The sequence below is a fragment of the Mauremys reevesii genome, linkage group 10 (assembly GCF_016161935.1).
Source record: "Mauremys reevesii isolate NIE-2019 linkage group 10, ASM1616193v1, whole genome shotgun sequence".
Classification (NCBI taxonomy): Eukaryota; Metazoa; Chordata; order Testudines; family Geoemydidae; genus Mauremys; species Mauremys reevesii.
Window position 1 is genome coordinate 29,240,944 of NC_052632.1, and position 23,554 is coordinate 29,264,497.

The 23,554-nt window shown below is 41.7% G+C and overlaps 2 protein-coding genes across 15 annotated transcripts in view; one reads left to right on the plus strand and one right to left on the minus strand.

Moving 5' to 3' along the window:
• Window positions 1–18,939, plus strand: part of FAM189A1 (family with sequence similarity 189 member A1) — a 424,039-nt gene extending 405,100 nt beyond the window's left edge. For 6 of the 10 annotated variants that reach the window (XM_039491769.1, XM_039491768.1, XM_039491765.1 and 3 more), the window contains 2 exons: window positions 6,532–6,860; window positions 10,077–11,428. In XM_039491769.1, the coding sequence (XP_039347703.1) occupies window positions 6,532–6,860; window positions 10,077–10,262 (515 nt within the window). In that variant the 3' untranslated portion in view covers window positions 10,263–11,428. Of the gene's footprint in view, window positions 1–6,531; window positions 6,861–7,303; window positions 7,460–10,076; window positions 11,434–18,743 lie in introns of those variants that run through there. The other 4 variants (XM_039491763.1, XM_039491762.1, XM_039491766.1 and 1 more) reach the window with 4 other exon arrangements.
• The window catches only part of APBA2 (amyloid beta precursor protein binding family A member 2), a 237,062-nt gene continuing 225,613 nt past the window's right edge, over window positions 12,106–23,554 (minus strand). For 4 of the 5 annotated variants that reach the window (XM_039491756.1, XM_039491758.1, XM_039491757.1 and 1 more), the window contains 2 exons: window positions 15,263–15,403; window positions 12,106–13,382 (listed from right to left, as the gene is read on the minus strand). In XM_039491756.1, coding sequence (XP_039347690.1) covers window positions 13,311–13,382; window positions 15,263–15,403 — 213 coding nt within the window. In that variant the 3' untranslated portion in view covers window positions 12,106–13,310. The remainder of the gene's footprint in view (window positions 13,383–15,262; window positions 15,404–23,554) is intronic. The other variant, XM_039491760.1, reaches the window with a different exon arrangement.

The following is a 23,554-nucleotide window of genomic DNA, read 5'->3' on the forward strand; positions in this document are numbered from 1 at the left end:
ATCAAGCACAGTTGATTTATCCTGCAGCTAGTATTATTGGAAATTATATCAAGTTTTGCAGCATGATTTACACATGTAGAATTTAGCTTCTTGTACATTTCCCATGTTTAAAAGTTATAGGCAGAGGAATGTGGAAAAAAATGTACAAGTGTGAAATTAATAATTGCTGATCTTCATTGTATTGACCTTTCTCCACTGAGTCAAAAACCTACACTTTGGGAAGTGTATGAAGAACAGGTGTATCTGCTAGTCTGCCACTGTCACACTGAACACCAAAACTAAAGAGTTGTGTGGAAGCTGGGGTACCATTCAGGAAAGGGGAGTGGCCAAGCAGACATACTTGTAGTGCAACAGGCCTGGCTTCTGGTTTTCCTCCCTGAGGTGGCACTGTCTTTGATAGGATCAGCAAGCAATACACTATTAGCACTGTCTCTAGAGGCAGCAGGTCCAGTATGACTGTGTAGTGACAAGATGGTGGGTCATTTTCAGAAGGATGGTGATGAGAATAACAAGGTGGTAGCGTCTGGCTTTCCTGCAGCAGTCTCTTCTGCTATAAAACCCCCCTCAGCCATGGAGGGAGAGAAAGGGAGGAGTCTTGCTTAGCAGCTGCCAACTCTTCATGAAAAATCAGTTTATGACTGTAAAAGAGAAAGTATTTGTTACAGTAGAATAACTTGGCCAAATGATAGCAGAGATGATATAACAGTCTATAACTATTGAAAAGGGATCGACATCACAAAAGGAAGTAAATAGTTCGGGGATGTTCAAAGGAGTAAAGCGGAGGAATAGATGGAAAGTAAAAAGAAGAAAAGTTGTCCTACCAGTGATAGCAGTTGGACTGTTGAATAATTTTCCAAGGGAACTGGTGGAAGAGTCATTGCTTGGCTAATTAAAAGCAGAAGCAGACAAAACATGAGAAGAAAATAGTATGTAGAATAACCCTGCACCAGCGGAATGATGGGCTAGGCCAGGGGTAGGCAACCTATGGCACGTGTGCCGAAGGCAGCACGCGAGCTGATTTTCAGTGGCACTCACACTGCCCAGGTCCTGGCCGCCGGTCTGAGGGGCTCTGCATTTTAATTTAAATTTAAATGAAGCTTCTTAAACATTTCAAAAACCTTATTTACTTTACATACAACAATAGTTTAGTTATATATTATAGATGTATAGAAAGAGACCTTCTAAAAACATTAAAATGTATTACTGGCACGCAAAACCTTAAATTAGAGTGAATAAATGAAGACTCGGCACAGCACTTCTGAAATGTTGCCGACCCCTGGACTAGGCGATCTACTAGGACTTTTGCATCTTTAATTTCTGAGATTCTGTGAATTTCAGAGACATTAACATGTAGTTCTGTGAACTCCCTGGAACAGTGAGTTAATGTACTGGCATTTTAAATCTAGAAACCTGGCTTCAAATTGCCATCCAGGAAATGTGTATCCTTAATCTAAAAATAGTATATGTTGGATTTCTTATATGTGAATGTTATTGTAATGCTGCGTATCTGGTAAGAAGTAGTTGTGTGGGTTAAAACTAGAGATATGGGAACTCATTTTGTTTAATTTCCCACCCACTTAACTTCATGCATTGGAAAGTTGTTCTGCTTAGCAGAGACTGTAAATAAAGTGGCAGAGAAAGATCTAAAGACAACACCAATATGCACCTGTATGTAATGTATAGGAAGCTTATTTGTGCTGATCTAGCTGGTGGGAGATTCTTTCATCACCAAATTGTTTGTTCTTTAAAATTAAATCCCTTTGGAGAAATGGATGAGTTTAAGTGAAAAGAAAGAGAACTTTGCAAATTCAACCATTTTGTAAACTTCATAAACAGTTTGAGAGATTCAGAAAATCTCAAGCTCCATGGAGTTCCTCAACCCTAGTCATAACATCTGCTTGCTTTCCTCCCTGCTAGAGGGAAGAGGTTGTTGAACATTATTTGGAAATTACATAAATATTACAAGAAGTGTATTTCCAATGACATGTAGCAGCTGTTTGTATCAGCCCCTTCAGCTTCATCTTTCCTAAGGTGCTTTCTCTTGTGACAAACAGCTGGAGTTGCTTATCTTTGGCTATCTCTGCCTAAGCATTTGATCTGGATACTTCAGGGATGGGCTATGAAGTTGTAGAGTTTAACATGGAATGTTTAGATGCTGCAAGCTGCAATCTGGTAATTGCTTTAGGCTGTACATTGTTCATTCAGTGGAAAAACTCCTGTGCAGCAGTGAAGGCCTGAGGCACAGTGGAATTGGGGTAGTTTCAGCACAGGAGAGGCAGAAGATCTGCAGCCCATTCAAGGGGGTCCACACTCCTGGGCACACCACCATGCACTGGGGCATGGGAACAAGGTGAGAGTGGCCAGGTAAGGAGTGGGGATGCTCCTTGCAGAATGGGGGAACAGCATTCAGCATGGTTGCTGCAGTATCTGGCACAGAACTCTACTGATGTTCCATGCCTGGGAAGGAGGATTCTATTTCCCCTCTACCCATGCAGCTTCTTTGCGCCAAGTCCAGCTAGGTGGGATTATTGCAGTGAGGTGGATTCAGTCCAGTGAGAAGGGCCCCAATGGCTCTGTATTTTTTGAATTTGTTGGCAAAAGTAAGAAGAAAGCCTTTCGACGTTAAAGCACACACAGGTCCCTGCTTTCCATAGAGGAGAAAAGTAAGGGAAGGGAAAGGGAACATCAGCATCCCAATCACAAGCCAGACCAAACAAATGTTCTCCAGAGGAATGCAAAGATACAGGAAATTGACACACTCACTCTCCTTTGTGCTTGTTTCTACTTCCACGCAGGGAGGGAGCCGTGCCTGAGGGTAGGGTAGATGTGACTTTGCAGAAATGGAACTGGGGATCCACAGAGTTTGAGGACAAGAGGTGGGATGCTGGGAACTAGCTGGGCTCCACCCAAAACCCAGAGGAAAAGCTAGTTGTTGAAAGTAATTTACAGTTTAGCTTTCTGTCTTTTTATTATAATTTGTGTTACGATAGCATCTAGAGGCCTCAGATGAGACTAATCCTGCTGGTGCTGTACAAATATATATAGTGAAAAGAGAGTCCCTACCCCAAAAAGATTAGTCTAAAAAGACAAAAGAGAAAGGGAGGGGGACAGAAATTATTTGCTATCTCCATTGTATAGATGGGGAAATTATGCATAGAAAATAAAGTGATTTGCCCAAGTTTACGTTGGTAGATTTGTGTGGGGGCCATCTTTCATGGGGGAAGACCAGGTATGTGTCTCCTGATGGAGAAGTTGTAGGAAAACGTTAATTAGAACTCAGTTTTCATACCTAGGCGCCACCTTCTCTTAGGTGCCTGCCATATTTCCACTAGATAAATCCTGATTTTTAGTGATTTATAAATGTAATGCTACACATTGATGTGGAGAGTCTCTGCCAGATTGGATCACGCGTGCTACAGCCATTGCACAGCAACTAGCTTCCAGCATAAAATATTTGAGCAGAATTATTGCACTTGCGCAGTACCTACAGTAACACAACAGACATTACGCCTAATGTATTAATAATCCAGGAATTAAAGTGTTTGTTTCCAAGCAGGTTTAAGACTTTATGGACCTTTGTGTCAATAATCCTCAGATTAATGTGCCCCCAAGTAAGACTTGACATGATAGACCCATTCTGGTCTCTTTGGTCAATAATCCATCCACTTACCTCTTGATGTTGGGAGTCAGATTTCTTGGGTTTTTTTGTTTGTTTAAAGCAGGAAATCTGCTGATTCAGATACAAGAACATCAAAAATACCTTTGATGTAATAGACTCTCATGGTCAGTAATCCCTGCACATAGTGACTGTGGTAGGTTCACATACAATCTCAATAAGAAAGGGGTTCTCAATTTTAAAAGTATTTATAAATGAATTGTTTGTATTTTTTTTCAATAAGCTATTACCATAACAAAGGAGGACTAAAACAATTAGTGATGCTAGTATAAACTGCATCTACACTGGGAGGATTTGCCACTATCACTGTGCACACTAGCCCAGAGTAACCCCATCCATTGTTGGCATTCTCTATAGTGACTAGTGTGGCAGACCACAATGTCTAGTGTTTCATTTTGCTCTATGCCCCAGGTATGTTAAGCACCATGAGTGTGGTAAAGGCTGCCAAGACAAATTCCACTTAAACCCATTGAAATGTCACCTCTTAACTGGAGAGCCATACACCATCATGTATTGCAGTACCTAGGTACATCAAGGCAAGTTAAGGGCAGAAGCAGCCCTCTTAATTTGAGTTTGTGAGACTCAGTGTTCTTTTAATATTGTTTTTTCCTGGTTTAATTATACACTCTGCCAGGAAGGATTAGACCAGTTTTTCATTATCTGCTTTGCACTGAAGATGCAGAAGAAAAATATCCTCTAACGTACCTAGAAGTTCAAAATAGTTTTCAGTGTTGGAAAGAGTAATAAACAGGCTTACCACAAATGGGTGGATTTAATCCTTTTTGAGTGTCAGAAGACTGTGTTGGTAATTACTATGTGGCATCATCACATGATCATTGTGCTGGCCTCTCAGGTACCCTCTGGAGCTGTTTGCAGATGCTTTGCTAGCCCCTCTGCAGTTCATTGATGCTTTGGCACCTGAATGATAGGATGGAGCTCAGGAAAAGGTGGCAAGGTATTCTCTAGAATGTGTACATTAACTAAAATTAGTGGTGCGTGACACTTGCTCTGCAACAGAATGAATCTGTAACGGGGAATGAAATTGTTAAACAGAACTCCTGCTCCTTTAGACATAGAGGCAAGAGGAATTCATCCTGCTTGTTTCTAGTACATCCTAGATACCTCTATGGTTAATTGGATCTCTTGAGGAATTACAATAGGGCCTGTTCCCAAAATGAGCTGAGTCCTCACTGCACATCACTGATGTCAATTGGCTTTCAAGATTAGGCCTATAACATTAAATATGTGCACCTTTGATAAATATACAACAAAGAGGAAAATGCACCATAACCCTGGAAACATTTCTTAACAGGTGATAATTTGCCTGCGCTCCTACATGTAGCCAACATTAGGAAACAGGATTATTTCAGGCTGCATTAGAAACAGGAGAGGAGTCAATTTCCTAAAATTGTATTATAGTTTTTTTCCCCATCAAGCATTATACCAAGCTACAGACTGAAAAATAAAATCAAGTAATGGGGACTCTCTTCCTCCAAACTCTGTTAACAATAATAATAGTAGTAATAATAATAATATACACCTCTACCCCAATATAACACGAATTTGAATATAACACGGTAAAGCAGTGCCCCGGGGAGGGGGGCAGCGCGCTCCGGCGGATCAAAGCAAGTTTGATATAACGCTGTTTCACCTATAACGCAGTAAGATTTTTTTTGGCTCCCGAGGACAGCGTTATATCAGGGTAGAGGTGTACAAAAATTATGTTCAGTATTGGATAACACCATTTTCCATGCACACTCTTTCTAGTGCTGAGCCTGGGATTCTGGACTTCTTTTCTTTTACTCTAGTGCTTCATTACAGTTTCTCCAGTTAAAAGAGATGGTTCCCAAACCATCCCATTCTGGGTCACAGGCCCTTAGGCCCATGTACACGTCTCACGGCTCGGTGCAGAGTGAGTCCACCCTATGCTCACCCTGCAGCAATGGCTCCTGTCCTGCACCTGGGGTTGCACCACCACTTAAGTTTGGCCCTGCTGTCCCTCCATCACCAGTCCACCAAGCCACAGTTAGGGTTGCAGTGCCAGGGCGCAGGATATGTAATGGTGGTTCACAAAAAAAACAATGCAGTTGGTAGGTTGCCTTAGTAAAACATATTGGAAGCACTGAAGTAGGTGTGGGGGCAGAGTTTTGTGACAGATTATAATGCAGCACATCCACATATTTTGGGAAGCAGCCTTCAGGAGAAAATCAGTGGGGACCTGGATCTTTTTATTTCAGCATGGGCTTTTGCTCTATTTTCACAATGGTTTGATGCATTATTCGCTTTGGTATAAAATGACTGAGGCCACCAGCCCAGTCCTAACCTTTTCTTGGTCTGACTAGTTGTCCTGGGAACTTGAGTCTACAGCTGTGTTTATAGCATGGGGCAGTGGCTTGTATATAATGAATGTTTGTCTCAGCCCAGTCTGTAGTGGAAAAATTTCCCCTAACACAATTAGTATCCATTGGCATTCATGATAGCAGTATTAGCAGAAGGGTCAATGAACATGAAGATTTTTAACTATCCACTCTCCCATGTGGTGCCTCTTGGTCCTGGGGAGGAATGTTGCCCTGCCACTCTCAGTGCTGTACCTTTTCTGGGGGTAAAGGGAGAACTTTTCAAGGAATGCCAGTGTGAAGTGTTTCACCAGCATTCAGTTCCCTTATTAGAAGTCTTTAAAATAACTATTTTTAAATGTTTCCTTTGTTTTTATATGTTTGTTGCACTGTGAACCTACTAGGAGTTATAGGTTGTAGGCTGAACGTTATAATAGTCCCCTGTGAGGATGTTTGATTTGACACCTTTCTTATTCTAGCCTTTTTTTAAAAGATTCATTTCCCCTGCTTTATTTTTAGTTCCCGTTTCTAGTTCTCATGTGGCTGCCTCTGCTTGCCAGGACTCTGTAAGCCGTTTCCCACCCACTGGAAAACAAAGAGAGACAAGGAAAATTGACCTACAGTTAAAGCCAAAGGCCTTCAGCACAATCTCCAAAGAGCGACCGCACTCTTTAGTAGACCTTAAGGCCTATAAAGACACAAAAATTTTGGTGGCTAAATTTTTGGAACATTCAAACTGTAATCTCCCTCCAGAAGTGCGTCACGTTGTAAACAGCATAAGATCTGTAATCAAATCTGATGAAAGACACATGGAAGAAGCCATCTTCAGTGCCAACATTATAGACCAGGTAGGACCATTATGGTTTTTATAATAAGCATGTTAGCACCAGTTCGCTGCTTGTGTCCTGGGTTGGCTTTAGAGTATTAATTTTGTCAAGCAATGACATATTTTGAACTGAACAAGACATGATTTGAAAGATGGCCTTTAGGCCTAAACTCCACAGAGCAGGAATTTATACTGATGCTATCCTTGAAGATTTATAGGGAACGTATTTGAGGACATAGGGTACAAAGGTTTGGAAACTGACTTGGAGCTTTTACTTCTTGAACCAGTAATGCTCAGCTGCATTGTGGAGCAGATACATTTGGATGGCAAAAGGGAGGGATGGAGTCTACCAATTACCCAAGAATGGGTAGATAGACAAGTGGTATTGGCATCTGTTCTGAAGGAGGACAGTGCTCACCCATGCTTCTGGCTAGAAGATGAACACCAGGTTTGGTTATTTTTTAGGAAGCTGCCAAATTCTAATTCTCAGAATTAAGGAACAGAGAATCCCCACATCTTTGACTGAGGAATAAGTTTGGTTCACATGCTTGGAAGAGACCGTGAAAACACAAAGCATTGAACAATGCATGAAGTTTAATATGTTTTGTAATCTAAAGCATGATTCAAAATAAACCCTTTTTGGCCGTCTAATTTTCTAATGCCTATTGGCCAAATTTTAATACGACTGCAGGATTGACCTCTTATTCATTTTGTAACAAAAATATCAGCTGTAGAAATGGAGCTCCCTTCTCCCAGTGGTTCGGGAGGCTGAGAGACATGCTACCCTAAATTGCCTGTAAGCTGCATGGCTGGGCAAGCACTCAGGGAATCCCCTGCCCCAGCCCCAACCTGCTGCGGCCAGGGGAGAATCGCCTCTTCAGGCAGAGAGAGCTGGGGGGAGTCCTCTCTCCCTGCCGTAGCTTCTGCACCCCAAGCCCCCCATCCCTGCTGCACCCCCAGCCAGAGCCCTCACCCCCTGCTCCCCGGCCCCACCGCGGAGCACTCACCACTCCCCATCCCAACCCTCAGCCCCAGCCCCACCCCAGAGCCCACACCCCCAACTGGAGCCCTCACACCCCTGCACTCCAACCCTCTGTTCCAGCCCTGAGCCCCCTCCCATACTCTGAACCCCTCGGACCCACCTCCATATTGGTGCACGTAACAAAATTCATGCCGCACGTGTGTGGGGAAAATTAGAGGGAACACTGATGCTAGCCCACTACCATAAGATTCTGGGTGGAAAATTGAGGATATATAAATGGGAGCAACCCCATATCGTAGAGATCATTGTCTCTATCGCATTTGCCTGCTTGTCCACTCTTTTCCTCAGCAGTATGAAAACTTCCTGTGTCTTTAAATATGTGATATAGTGGTCATTAAATAGCATTGTGAGAGAAACGTAAGTACTGTACAAAGTGTCCACCATTGACCAAGGCCTGGTCATAAGATAATTTGCATTAGCCTTTTGCTTGCTGGCGAATAGAACAAATTGAAATACTAACCTTAGTATATCTAGTTACAGCAGTGGAAAAGCAGTAATCCTGAGATACTTAAGAATTCCACAGTGACCTTACGTCGTTAACATTTTTATTGCTTTGAAATCATTATAGGTCATTAACTCCCAAAGGTTAGAAAGCTGAAAACAGTATATTAGGGCTATAATGGAAAGCCATAACTTCTCAAAAAGAAAAATACTATAGACTGAGTGTTTTACAGATAGTAAAAATGGAAACCACGCGTGTGATTTTTATCAAATGTAGTTTTTGAGATCTGAGGAGACACGTGGCTGCTTCAAACAAAGGGAACAATCCTAGTAAAGTTATTTTTCCAGTCAGCAAACATTAACAGTCACTCAAAGTCTAAGCAGCTCCATCAATCTGCTCTTGAAGCTCAGAGCCTTTTCAATAACCATTATGTAATTCATACTTAGAGGTGTAAATGGAAGTGACAAGCTACTTCACAAAAGAGTTGCTCTTTAAGTGGTGGTGAGAAAGAACACAAATTTTAGTTAATGGACGGGAAAAATCAATCTCTCTTTCCCTCTCCAAAACACACATGACCCTCTGCTCTCTAAGCAAGTGGATGGAGTTCATTGTCCCAAACTTATACCTAAGGACTAAAAGGTAAAGCTGTGTTCTAAGAAAACACCTTCCTCTCTATCTAATTCCCCTCCTTCGTGCCTCAGCAGGAGTCACAATTCCATCACTTACTCTCTCATCAGCTAAGGCCAACCACAGCAGTGCTCTGTCTCCCCTCTATCTCTAAAAGTCTGTCTGAAGCAGCATAAAGCACAAGAGCCTGAGGTCACTGCAGCTTAACGCAGGCTTCCTGTCTAGCTGGACCCAGGTCTGACCATTTGGAAGGCCCCCCCAATTACCAGTTTGTTCCCCTATGAGAAGGGGGAACATATTTCCTTTAATTTAAACCAAGATTTTTTTTTTGAAGGAGGACGGTGGTTTCTGCATTCTTTGTCCCGGCGGCAGCTACATGGTGCTGCTTCATGGGTTATCAGTGAGGAATGAAACTGAGATTTCAGCAGCAAAAGCACAGCCCCTCCCACTTGAAATAAAGGCCATTGGCTGGTGGTTAGTATTAGGATTTTACCTTCTGTGGGCTAACCAGTATTAGGTAACATTCAATAAAAGAGAGTGAGCAGAAAACTGCTACTGTAACAGAAGTGACTGAATCTTTGCAGTGAAACAAACAGCGCTTATCCTCAAAAACAACGAGGAGTCCTTGTGGCACCTTAGAGACCAACAAATTTATTTGGACATAAGCTTTCGTGGGCTAAAACCCACTTCATCAGATACATGGAGTGGAAAATACAGTAGGGTATAAATACACAGCATATGAAAAGATGAGAGTTGCCTTACCAAGTGAGGGGTCAGTGCTAACGAGCCAATTCAATTAAGGTGGAAGTGGGCTATTCTCAACAGTTCACAAGAAGGGAGGAAAAATCACTTTTGTCATGCTAATGAGTTCAATGCAATCAAGGTGGCTCATTTCAAACAGTTGACAAAAGGTGTGTGTATCAGCAGGGGGAAATTAGTTGTGGAGTGACCCATCCACTCCCAGTCTTTATTCAGACCTAATTTGATGGTGTCCAGTTTGCAAATTAATTCCAGTTCTGCAGTTGCTTGTTGGAGTCTGGTTTTGAAGTTTTTTTGTTGAAGAATTGCCACTTTTAAGTATCCTGTCTCCTTTTCCTCCGCCTCTCTCCATGCTCCCCCTTTATCAGGTAATTACAAGTTCCCAGCAGAATGTGAATACCTCTAGAAAACGACTTCAAGAAGATCTTCACCTTCAGAGTTGTGGTGCTCTAAGTTCTCCAGTTGCCTTCTTACGCAGGTCCCACATCACTCGCAATTTAGAGCGGGACAGGCCACACAGTTTGATTGGAGTTTGCCGGGAGACCATCCTTTGACAACAGTTTACAGGTATGCAGAAAAGCTGATTCCAGCAAAGAGAAGAGTCCAGCACACGGAGAAATGCAAATAATGGATGGCTTAGAAAGGAAAAAAAGTGTCTTCCTTTTGGAATTCCACTTTTTATTTAATAGCAGAACACCACCACTCTTTTTCTGAATGTAAATTTTTAAGCCCTGCATTTTGCAAAATTTAAAGGGTTATTATTAAACTTGTAACAAATGTTTTTCCCAAACAGATATGCATTGATTTGAACGTATTGATGGAGATGCTGCTGCCATGCAGCATTTCCTGAAAACCATCACCAAGGGACCTTTTGTACAACGTACAAGTTGCATTTATTTAATGTACCTCAACGGGTTTTAACTATCATCAGTGTTTTAATAAAAAGTATTTCTGGACTTTGCTTCTGCAAAAACTGATTTGGTTAGAAATACAAAGATTCGCTCTTATTATAGGAGCATAGCTGCTTTTGCTGGTCCCTTTCTTTCCATATCTAAGTGTACATAGGTTTCATGACGTTAAGCTAATTGTTATCTTCTGCTAGAGCTGTTTTGTTTCTCAAATGCCCCTTGCCCTTTTAAATTCTAGTAAAGGCTGCACAGTGGTTTATTTTTTGCTTTCTTCTGAATGCGCGTGAGTTTGATGGTTTGGGAGATTCCATTATAAATTGAGGTCTAAATTCACTACAAATTATGTCCAGCAGGTGCACTATAGACAAAGCCATTGCACTGCTGGAATTGCCTAAAAGCTGACTTCCATAACCTTTCATGGCCAACCGCTGAGCTGAATCCAGATAGGGCTACCTGGGGGAAGCACAAAAAGGGCAGTTTGCCCTCCTGTCTTGTTTGAGAGGGCCCCCCAAATGAGCGGGGGTAGCTGAGCCAAATTTGAGTGGCATTGGGTAGTGACTCCCCCATCCTGGCCAGGCTCAGATCCTATCATTGCCACCATTGTCATCAACTGGTGGGTCTGAAGCCACCCAGAGCTAGGAGTAGGGTTGTGGATACCATTCCCACCAGCGGAGGGGCCAGAGCTCCTCTCTCTCTGTGAGGAGAGCAGCCACGCCACTGGCCTGGACCCTGGCTAACCCTGCTCCCCATTCCCTCCCATCTTAAACTCTTTCATCGTCACAGTAATTTTGGAAGGGAGGGGGGCTCAGTTTCAGATTTTGCCCTGGGCCCTGAAAAACCTCTTTAAAACCCTGAATCTTGATACATCTTTGGCATCCCATTAGGCCCTCATCTTCCTCTGATTTGGTTTATTCCATTTGTTAGCATGGATAATTTTACTAAAATTTTCTTCTAGTAGTTCTTCTGCATTAAAAATTGGTCTAAAAAACTCAACTAATGCCAATACTAACAGCAGATGGTGCCTGCCAGGTCTTTGCCGAGTTGTAGCTTGCATTGCTTTGTTCTTAACAGAGATAGGAAAGGGCATGATTAGTGTTCTCATAAGGAATCCAGTCTAATGTGCAAAATTTTAACTTTTGTAAACACATCTCTGGGGTTTAATTGCTTGGCTGTTTTCATTTGTGTCACTCTGAACTTGGCAGACAATCTGTGAAAAGGTCACAAAGCTGTGTAGCTGGAGATGGGTAGCTTTAGTTCAGAATGTGTGTTTGTCAATCATCAATACCGCTAATATTTTAAATTGATGCTGCTTCAACTACATGCACATGAAGCTACAGTGACATCCAGTGGCAACAAGGTAGGGTAATTGCAAGCATCCATTCACTATGAATTCTGCAGATATACCACCTACTATAATTCTGACTTCAAGGCAGCAGATGGATTCCAACTACCTGATTCTTTGCAACTGCACTTAGAAATAGCCCCATTTAATTCTTCATCTAGGAAGATTTTTGAATTCAGTAAACTTACTAACAGAATAAACAAGATAAGCAAGTTGTCTTTATTACTACAGATTTATTAGTGATACTAGGGTTAATTCTTTCCTAAGGTCAGTTGCATGCAACGTATGTTACCCCTTGAAATCCTAAAAAGCTTTAGTTACTGCATGGTAAGGCTTCTAAAGTCACAGTGTATTTTCTTCAAGGCCTTGTCCCCCTCCCCTCCCAAAAAATCAAGACAAAGTTACATTAATGAACAATTTCTCATAATGAATACAACTTTACTACTACTTATTTTATCTATACACATTCTAATACTGCTGTTGGTGCTAGTTCCTCCTCATTCACCAGAAACAAACATTCAGAACAATGCCTCAGGAACAAGAATGTTTTTATAAAAGACTAAGGATGGCTCTCCCATTATGAGCTAATGTAAATCAAAGGGTAATAAAAAATATTACACAAACCATGGAACACATTTAAGTATCAGAAAAGCAGTTCTGTTAAACCATGAAAATTAAAAATAAATGTAAATAAATATTTAGTTTTGTGGCATTTATTCTTTATTTAGCATCAGAAACACTTTCCTGTTCTTTTGTTATACACTTATATTCACACCTTGCTATACTTACCATTATGACAAATGTAACTACACCAAGTACTACAACGGTTTTACTGTACATTAGAATCTAATAGCACACATTCCTAATTACTGAAATTTTAAAATGGCATCTGCCCTGGATCAGCTTTCAAATTACGCAATATGCTGTGGAGGGACCATTACATGGGACTTGGATATTTTTTTTTAAATTGAGGCTGCTGTTCAGTTGCTTATCGTTGCAGTAAATGTTCTGCCGACTCATTCTCACATTATCAAACATGACAGACAGATGTACACCATGCCACATGAAGATTACAAATAAATATGTATAAGTTTCAATGAGAAAAGAGTTTAGAAGATGTTGCAAAATACTATGTCTTACAAAGATTTTGAGTCAGTGATTATTGTTCTTGATAAAGATGATCATCAGTTTTTGGCAAGGGAGAGACTCTTGGCCATTCAGTTTGTGAAATCTTCAGCTCCTGTTTCAAAGCCTTTCATTCATACAAAATACAAAATTCTTTCTTCTTCTGTGTAGACTTCAACTTTGATGGAATCATTTAGTTCTTTTGTCGAGAGAGACAGCCTCATGTGCTAGATGTACAGGGGTGTCTCTTGGCCAGTTAGAAGCCTGAACATTGCAGCTGGCATAGTCTTCATATGAATCTGTCAATTGATTTACATAAAATATAGTAACAATTATCAGTTGAGAATCACTAAGGGCCTGATGCACATATCACTAACACCATTCATTGACTTCAGGGGAGGTTTTCCTGGTTTCTACCTAGAGCTTGGGGGAGGGGGAGTTTGTTTTCAAATGACATATCAGAATAGCAAAAGCAACTGAAAACCAGCTGCTATTACCAATTTCATCCAACCACCACTGTCCAAGCTAAGTAAATTAGCCAGGAAGAAAATCTCATGTACATGAAAATTCACCCTGCCTACTCAAATATTGACTGGCACTGGATTTTCCCCTCTCCACCCATCCAACACAGTATCTCTAACATGGAATGTGAACCTTTGGACATTCAGTTTAAACTTCACCACCCACAATGTTCAAATGCATTCAAATTTAGGTAAAGCAAGTTCCCCCACCCCCATTCCTACTAAATCAGCAATGTACAAGAAATATCATTTTTAAGCCTGTTAGCAAGGGTGATTGGACTCTGATAAGAGTAAAGGTGTCAAATAATCAAAGGAAGCATCTGGCAGTAATCCTGGTAAACACTCAGTAGGAAGAGTGGGAGGTAAGCAGAGATTTCATTTAACATTGTTAAAGGACGTGGCATTGTATGAACAAACTGTAACAAACTTTTTTGCAGGTATTAGAAACAACCAACCTATCAACTGTAGCAAAATAAGCACAGATGGAGCTGCCACTTTGGATTTTACACCAGGAGATGTATTGCTACAATACAAGCAGCAAGGAACCAAGGATGGTTGTAGATAGCAGTGATCATTTTAAAATAATGATAATCTGCACTTGTCAGCCTATTTTTAAAAAAAAAGACACTACACAGTCAGGCCAAAGCCTTTTATAAATGTACAATTACTTAGGACAGCTCAAACTCTAGCTGCAGTAGTCCAAAAATCATAAATTCCCTGGGCTATGTTTTTAACTGCTATAGCCTTCCATTGAAAGATTTTTATATACACAGACTACTCGGAATTAGTGATAATCATCTCACCACTAGAAGTAGGGCTATGCCAATTCATAAGGGGTAAACTGCCATCTACAGCCCTCACTACCCAGTGCTTAAACACTGCTTTACCCCTTTCGTGTGGGCCTTGGTGGGGAGCATTAGCTCACCCTAACCAGAGGGTGGAAGGAGTACTGGCTACTGACTGCAGTAATGTGGATGCAGGGGCCACTATTGCAGGCCCCAGGGCTCTGTGGTGTGAATTCCATCTCCCCATCCTTGTGGTGTTCCCTGCACAAATCCAGTTAACTAAGGCTTTGTGAAGGAAGAGTTGTGCTAACTTGCTGGTCAGTATTTCCATGGCATGAGCACAGTGATGCTATCTGAAATTCAAAAGGGATGAGAAGGCACGTCACCAACACACATCTTGTTTATCAGTCACTAGTTTTGCTAAACATGGTGAGGAACAGACACATGTTTTACTCTCCTACCCCAATTCCCTAATCAGAGTCAGAGAATCTCAGCAAAAACATTAGTCAGTCTTAATCACTCGCCTCTCTGGCTATCAATTCATTTTATGACTGGAAAATCTAAAACAGAGATGCAGACATTTTTCATAGCTCTTGGCTATACAGTGCTTGACTGATATTTCTTCACCTACCTGAATGGTTGATGTCTGACTGCAGTTTCAAACGTCAGAATCAGTCAGGGAAATCTTTCTTGAAAACCAATGGTAAAATGCAGCTAATGTAGCCACAACTGCTTTACTTTTATGGTTTGATGGAGGGCGTAAGAGTGTTAGCACCAGATTGTTTTCAACAGGAGCCCAAGTATATAGGGAGAGATTCTCACTAACCTGTTTCAATATTTTGATACAATATTTTAAATTCAGACGATTCTTACCTCTCCGACTGAGTTAGACAAGGCTTGTACTATCTTCTCGTGAGCAGTGGCCACAACACTTTGCCCATTGATCTCAATAATGCGATGTCCTACTCGGACCCCTCCCCGTTCTGCTATTCCACCTCGCATCAAGCTGCAAATCTGGCAGGCAAAGTCAGAGTGTAATTAGAGTTAGCAGGTGTGAAGCTGTAGCAGGTCAGTCGGAACTGGGTAGACAGACAGGTTAGCACTGCCTGAGCTGGTGCACTGAAGATAGCAGTGTGGCTGTGGTGGTTCTGGCTAGCTTCCTAAGTATGTACCTAAGGGGTTGGGCAGGATTGTATTCCGGTGCCACTACAGCCACGCTATTTTCAGCATGTTAGCTCATGTCCGTCTACCTGTGCTTAAGAGGTGTGTTGTGATGACTCCAAAAGATGTGACTAGAAAAACAGATTTATGAGTCTAATTTTAGGCTTTTAGAGGTTTTTGTGGTTTTTTTTTGTTAAATTTTTGCAAACAGTGTCACAATTTTGCCCTTTATTCCTAAGGAGCTGGAATACACAGGAGGTCAGATGGCTTTGGGATTGATGACTGTGTACAGATCACCCTGTGAAATATAAAATAGTTGCACTATCACCATGGAAATGAAGTTTCAGGCCTGTGCAAAAAATAAAGACAGACATAAATAAAAAAGGCAGGGGAGGATTGGAACCTTATGAACAATAGTTCAATAGCTGCTATCTGAAAGCAGGCCAAACAGGGAGGGGAAAAAAAAACCCAAAAGAATTGATGTTCCTTTTGTCCATACCTATGCACACTCCAAATTAAACCTTAACCTAGATTTTTATTTATACCACAAATTAATCCTTCCAAAATTACATGGTATTTAAATGTGTCTATAGAAGCAACTAAGTTATGAATGAGAAAATGTTAACTGCTAAAACATCCAAGCAACATGATAAGTTGAAATAACATTTTGTTGGGTGTGTTTCCTGTGAGAGCCCCTCCTATTGCTGAGGTGCCACTTGTAGCTTATGATGCAAGGGTAGCCGTGGGAATTTCTCTCTGGGTACATTGTATCTTTAAAACTACTACATAGCGCTGCATCAGCTCCATCTCCAGGAGGAAGATTCCCTAAATCAATGGTATATGACTTTATACACAAATCAGACCAGATTATATTAAAATGTGCTTTTCTCCATGTACTCCAAGATCACAGAGAGAGATTCACAACAGAACAGGTACAGCCAGGGTGTAGTCCAGTGAACATACTCATAGGCACTGACTCCAGGGGTGCTCCGGGGCTGGAGCATCCACAAGGAAAAATTAACAGGTGCTCAGCACCTTCCTCCCCCCCTCCCAAGCACGCCACGTCCCCGCTCCTCCCAGCGCTTCCTGCCCCTCCGCCGCCTAACAGGTGTTTGGCAGCACTTAGGACTTTCCTGGAGGGAGTGGGAGGAGCTGGGACGTGGTGCGCTTACGGGAGGAGGCGGAGAAGGGGTGGGGACTTGGTGGAATGGGGGCGAGTTGAGGGCGGTGCAGGGGCAGGACCAGGCAGAGGGGAAGTCGGCACCTATGAACATACTTTAGCACTGTTCTTCCTATCTTAATGGTTCTCACCCAGGGGGTACGCAGAGATCTTCCAGGAGGTATACCAACTCATCTAGATAGTTGCCTGGTTTTACAACAGGCTACATAGAAAGCACTAGTGAAGTAGTACAAACTAAAATTTCATACAGAAAATGACTTGTTTGGGTTATTTTAGAATTATATGGTAAAAATGAGAAAGTAAGCAATTGTTCAGTATTAGTGGGCTGGGACACTTTTGTATTTTTTGTCTGATTTTGTAAGCAGGTAGTTTTTAAGTGAGGTGAAACTTGGGAGTACACAAGACAAATCAGACTCTTGAAAGGGGCACAGTAGTCTGGAAAGGTTGAGAGCTAGTGTCCTAGATCACCACTAATGGCAAGAAGATAGCTTGGCATCCTTACAGATTCCATCATTGGACTCCCCAAGGCTGGCAAGTACAGCAGGAATCTTTTGGGTGATGTATATACCTGGCCATAAGAATTGACCTGGGACTATGTTCTCATGTACGCAGGCCTCTGATGGAAGAAGAAATGTTGATTATTTTATGGAGTTGGTCAAAGCTTTTCAAGTTTCAAAATTTGAAAAAAAATCTACTTTTAGATTGAGCCCCTACATGACTGTATTCAGTTATCTTTCTTCCTGTCTTCAGAACAAATAGAGGCAACTTTTTTAAAATCTGCCCTAAGTAACCTGCAGGAAACCTAATGACCAAGTGTAAGTTCTGTCACTGCATCTATTATTTTGGTGACAATTTGATATATATATTTTGACTGCAGTTGTCTATAGCCTTCCCTTGCAGAAGGTTGTAGTGGTTTGTTTTTTAATAATGGTGCCATTACTATCTGGGGGGACCTTAACATAGTGCTCTCCTCTTAAAGGGACACTTTCTTCACATTAGATCCAAAATTTAGGATTAGGTAAAAAGCTTTTACAGTAATAATAGCAACAGAAAAATTACAGTGACTGTTTTCTCCCAACTGGAAACAAACATCACCCCAAGACCTTTACCCAATTCTCCTCTGAATTTTACTCTGTTACTCCCTTACTTTCAACCGAGTTACTGTCCATTTATACCAGTATGAGAACAGAATAAAAATCTATTGTTAGCATGCAAAAGCCATCATGTGAATTAGAAGAACCAAACAGATAAATGAATTAGAAACTTTCTGTAAACAAAGATGAAAATGACCAATCTATCCTTTTCCAAAAATCAGAGAAATGCAAAAAAGTAAACAGTTAATAGATATTACAATTTAAATTCTGTTTAAAAAAATCAATGTGTTATTAGCAACGTATGTGGAAAAGTTTTTGCTTTTAATATGTATTTAACTTGCCAGTATCCCTTTAAATCTAAAATGAAATCTTTCACCAAAAAAAAAAAAAAACAGAACAGGTAAAAGGGCACAAAAAGAAATAAACAGAGCACAAGGGCATAATAATTATTTAAATGCTGCAGTCCTTAATCAGACTAAATTTCCATTGCCACATAAAGATAGAAAGTCACTCAGTGCTGAATGCAGTGAATCTGCTAAAGAGCACCCATAGGAACCATTTGAATGGGAGAGATTTTTCCCAATATGTGGTTCTGAAGGTCCTGTTTTAGTGGTGAAATGGTGATTGTGGCAGAGTGGGCTACTCAGATCTGGGTCCAAATGTGATCTCTATTTGTACTGTATCCTCCATTTTGGATTAGCTCATCCATTTTGTGTTATGTGCTGAACTCCTGTCTAACTTTGCCCAAAGCAAGGTTACTATGATATAGTGCCGTCAGCTACTCTGACCAGGAAAGGTGCTTGATGCCTTGGTGAAGGACAATCTCTAAGAAGCCATCAAGACAATATACTAGGGCCATTTGAGTCAGATTCTCTCTCAACTGGCTGACCATACTCATGGAACAATGGATTCTACACAGGAGCCTGGAGGGGGACAGGACACAAGCAAGCCTATGGAACACCTGGCAAAAAGGGACAGAGACTGAATTTAAGGAGGGGTGCTTCTCTGAGGGGGGGACCATCCATTGCCACAATGAAGACCAAACTGGAGAGGGAGAAGGCAGGAGGGACTCTGCTTAGCCTGAAATGTTGGCAAGACCTGATTCACACAAGGGGTAAGATTAAAGGTGGTGGGAGGCTGCATCTTGGGACTTCTATTATTGTACAAAGATCTGTAAACTCTGTAGTGATTTTTTTAAAAAAATGATGTAACTGTGGTTAAGAAATTACTTTGCTAAGTCTGTGTCCCTTGCCTTCCTGTCATGGGTTTAAACTGGTGAAATTCTGGAGGAATATGTGTAAACAACTAAGGTGTTCAGGAGGTTTGAAGCTAGCGTTAACCAGACAGCAAATGTGAAAAATTGGGACAGAGGGTGGGGGATAATAGAAGCTTATATAAGAAAAAGCCCCAAAAATATGGACTGTCCCTATAAAATCAGGACATCTGGTCACCCGATTTGAGGCAGACTGTGGACTCCCATGTCTCAGGGAATGGCTCACACAAGAGATATGAGCTAGGGAGTGCACCTTAGAGACCCAGACCTATGACCAGTGAGTAGACTCACTCTGACCCACTTGACTTAGAAGCCTGTGGGACCCAGCCTGGGTCCCGTTACTACAAGAAGAGGGCTGAGCCAGGCTGTAAAATGGATAATTAATTCAGAGTAGAGGTCCCTTATGAAGTATGTGATTGTAAAAATATTTAACAAAATCCCTTTCATAGTTTCAGTTCCAGGCTGGGAGTAGGGAGTATGGTACAATAGGGATTAGTAAAGAGATTGGAAATTGTATGATAGGTGGAGTCCTTCAACAGATTTACATTTAGAGGAACTTTGTTTAAATTTACTTTTTTTTTTCAGCTGACTGTCTACCTTAATCTTGTGACAAATACAATACAAAACATGAGGGGGAAAAATGGCACATCTGTCAGCTGTCAGAAAATATTTGTTCTGAAATATACTGAAAAGAACAGCTTCCTACTTCATCTCTCTCCCATTTTTATTTTTAGTTTAGATTAGAATGGTCACTCATCAAGACTCCCCTGCAGCAAAGGAATTTAAAAGCAACTTGCACGGTCGGACGTTACACCAGTGCTGAAGTTTCAAGTTTCATTGAAGTCAAGAAGAAAAGGCTTTTTAACATGTCCCATGTGTCTGATTCAAAAAGAGCAGCTGGCAGGGAGGAAAAGGTCACTGGGGAGGTCAGACAAGATAATCACAGGTTTGTGGTTTACCCTAGGGCTCAGCTTAGTTCTCAATATAGTTTCCTAAAAAGGACTCAGCATAGGGGAAACTATAATCGTTTGTATCGTAGAATAGACTTTTGTGTCTAGATTGGCACTGAAGGAGGCATTGGAGGCACTCAGCACAGGATCAGGAACCCTAGTCTAGACTAGGCCTATCCTAGGAAGTCCAGGCGCTCCGATTATCTCTGCTGCACCCTGCAAAGCTTAGACAATTTGCCAGAATGGGCTATGGTCTAAATATGGAATTCCCCTATCTAAAAGCAAACCTGCTTTGAGCACTAACTCAATCAATCTTGTTCCTGGCTTCTGTGCACACGGACCTGCCCCAGCCTTAAGTGCCTCTGCAGCTCATCTCTCTACCCCAATCATTGCCTTTCACCTGTAAAATCAGAATCCCTTGTGTTTTGTGTCCTGTTCCGGGTGAGTCACATCAGCCCAGTCCCACATGATCCACACCACATAGCCAGCCAGCAGTCCTACTTCACAGATCGCACAGGGAATATGAACAGAGTGGAGGCTGACCTTCAAAGCAGAAGTTCTCTTTCTGTACCAGTAGTTCTGAACTAGCTCTAGTAATACCTACTATACTATACCACCATGGATCTATTAATTACCCCACCTGCATTTCATCTCCCCCACGCCAATGGAGACTTAGCTAGCTAATACTTCGTTCTCAAGGCAGGCCTGCCCTAGTTGGAGAATTGTGATCCTAACCCCAAAGTCTAGCTGCATACATGACTATTCAGTTCACTCAGCTAAATCTAAATTACTCTGGCTTACAATAAGCCCTTTTTCAGATGCATAAATTCCAAAGAAGTGCAAAATCCTTATGCCCTGCTTGGAATAGAGTGCAATTCTCTATACTGCATAACTGTTTTATTTAATCAGGTACATGTATATTACATGCACATGAAGGGAGGCCAAAAATTTGGCCCTTCATAGTCAAAGAAAAAAATACAATGCATATTTGGAACAGGAACAAAGACACAAAGACAGAAATTCTTAGAGCTGGACAAAAAAATAAATACATCACAATGGCACCAAGTCAATAGTTTTCCTTTCATGTTACTGACATATCTCCTTATTCTACTGCTCTAAACAAAGCAGTGCAGAGCCAAGACAGCCACATCACCACTACAAAAACATTTACAAGCAGTTCCCAAACAGCAGTATCTGAGGGCCTGTCTACACTACCTGCTGGATCGGCGGGCAGCGATCAAGCCAGCGGGGGGTCAATTTATCACGTCTAGTATAGACATGAAATCGACCGCTGAGTGCTCTCCCATTGACTCCAGTACTCCACCAGAATGAGAAGTGCAAGCGGAGTCGATAGGAGAGTGTCAGCTGTCGACTTACCGCAGTGAAGACACCGCGGTAAGTAGATCTAAGTACGACGACTTCAGCTACGCTATTCACATAGCTGAAGTTGCGTATCTTAGATCGCCCCTGCACGGTAGTGTAGAGAAGCCCTGAGATACCACACTCACTCCTCTCTATTTCTAACAGACAAATAACAGCGGTATATCAGCGACAGTCAGGTAAGAAATGTAGTAAATTTTGTCTTTTTTCATAGTCAACACTGTGCAGAAGATTGTGCTGGGGTCTATTCTGTGTCCTAGTAAGAGGCAGGAAGGGCACGGCTTGATTTTGTATATCGGAGGTGCAGTTAGCAGAGCTGAGATTTTTAAAAACTGGACAGTTTATCTTTTGTAAACTGAGAACAATAGTAAAATTGTCTTTTGATTTGTAAATTGAGAAAGAAAGGTGATCCTAGCTGAGAAAGAATCAATACTGTATAGAATCCCATAATGGCAATTTTTGCAGTCACTATCCTTATTATAACCACATGTCAAGCATTAATTTGTTGAGCTCTGAGCATTTTGTTCAGTGCTAAATATAAGCATAATAAAACATGGCATGTACCCCAAGGACTTTGCAGTCTAATTCAGATACAGTCACAATACACTGGCAATGGGGCAAGCTGGAAGCAGTGGAAGTGCCCGAGTTGAAAGGCTTTGCGTGGATGAAAAATATCCTCACAATATTGGCAATTTCCTTAGAACCCTCTCTCTCTAAATACAATGCCACAAACAATGGAATCCTTTCCTAGTCTGTCAAAGCTCACGCAATATAAGGGAGAGAAAATGCCTCTCTAGTCATTGCTCCTTGTTTGTGAAAGCAGCCTCCTTCAGCCTTTTGAAAGATATTTTAATCTGTATTGTAAATAACAGTGTGAGTGGTGCCATCGAACACATGGGCTGTAATTAGATCTCAGGGTTCTGCTGTGGTTCATAAACCACTTCAGCGACCCTTTCATGGTTAAAGGAGCCAGCGGAGCCATCCACAGAATTGCAACCTTGATTTCACTCCCACAGAACATATCATTTTACAGACCGTTTTTACCTTCTAATCATACAGATGACAAAATCTTCCAGTCTGCAGTACATCCATTTAGTCCAGCTCTCTTATCAAAACAAGATTTTTCAATAAAATTAGAAGTTTATTACCTGCCACAGGGAATTTGTACATAATAATCAGACAGGAAAAAGCCATCACATGCCCAAAGAACCCTGTAAATACATTTTCCTCACTATAAAAAGCTGCAGACAACAGGTCCACTTACAGTACACACTTTCAGAAGCAAGCAGAAAGGTGAACGGTCAGCCCTAAAGCACAAAGGCAATGATAAGTCTGCATTTCTGTGGCATATTCCATCTGATGCTCTGATAGAGCTTTACAAACATCAGAGAATTAAAAGCCTTCACAATAGGAAAGCAGTGAGGGAAAGCAGTAATATTTTACCCTCATTTTAGAATCTGATCTAACCAGGACAAGGACCATGCCTTGCACTTGGTGGGTGTCAACAGAACCATAACTATAGGCACAGATTTTTCTATCTCAAGTTCTGTGCTTTAAGCACTGGCCCATGCCGCTGCTCCTGTATTTGCAAGACAGCCTTTTGGGCTCCTCAGTCGCTGGCCATTGGAGGCAGGGCCCATTGCAGAGGAGAAGCACTGAGTCTCCGTGGGGGGAAATGCTGAATGCACCACTGAAATGAACACTCTCCGGTAACTAGGAAGTTAAGCAACATTAGTTCCTCAGAGGAGACCATACAGTGACAATGGGGTGAGCCTGATTGTAGATGTGAACCGGTCTCTCATGAATTAAAGACAGTGGCAGCATTAGGCATGTATGTAATAGGGTCTCCACACCACACAAACAGACAGATGCTGCTCAGAGCACTTCAATTCTTCATTGCATCTAAATCCAGCACCAGGGGGGAGAGAATGAATGGTCTAACTGCCTTACCTCGCACACTGCTTAGAAAGTTGTGCTTTGGCTCCACCTCTTGGCTTCCTGATCCAGGCCAGGCGTTGGTGCAGCAGAGGCCTTGCAGCCTCACAAACAGGTTAATGGGTTTCAGGCAAGTGGAGCGCCATGGGCACATGGAGGTAAGGGGTGACCTATCTATATGTGGGAAGGGAG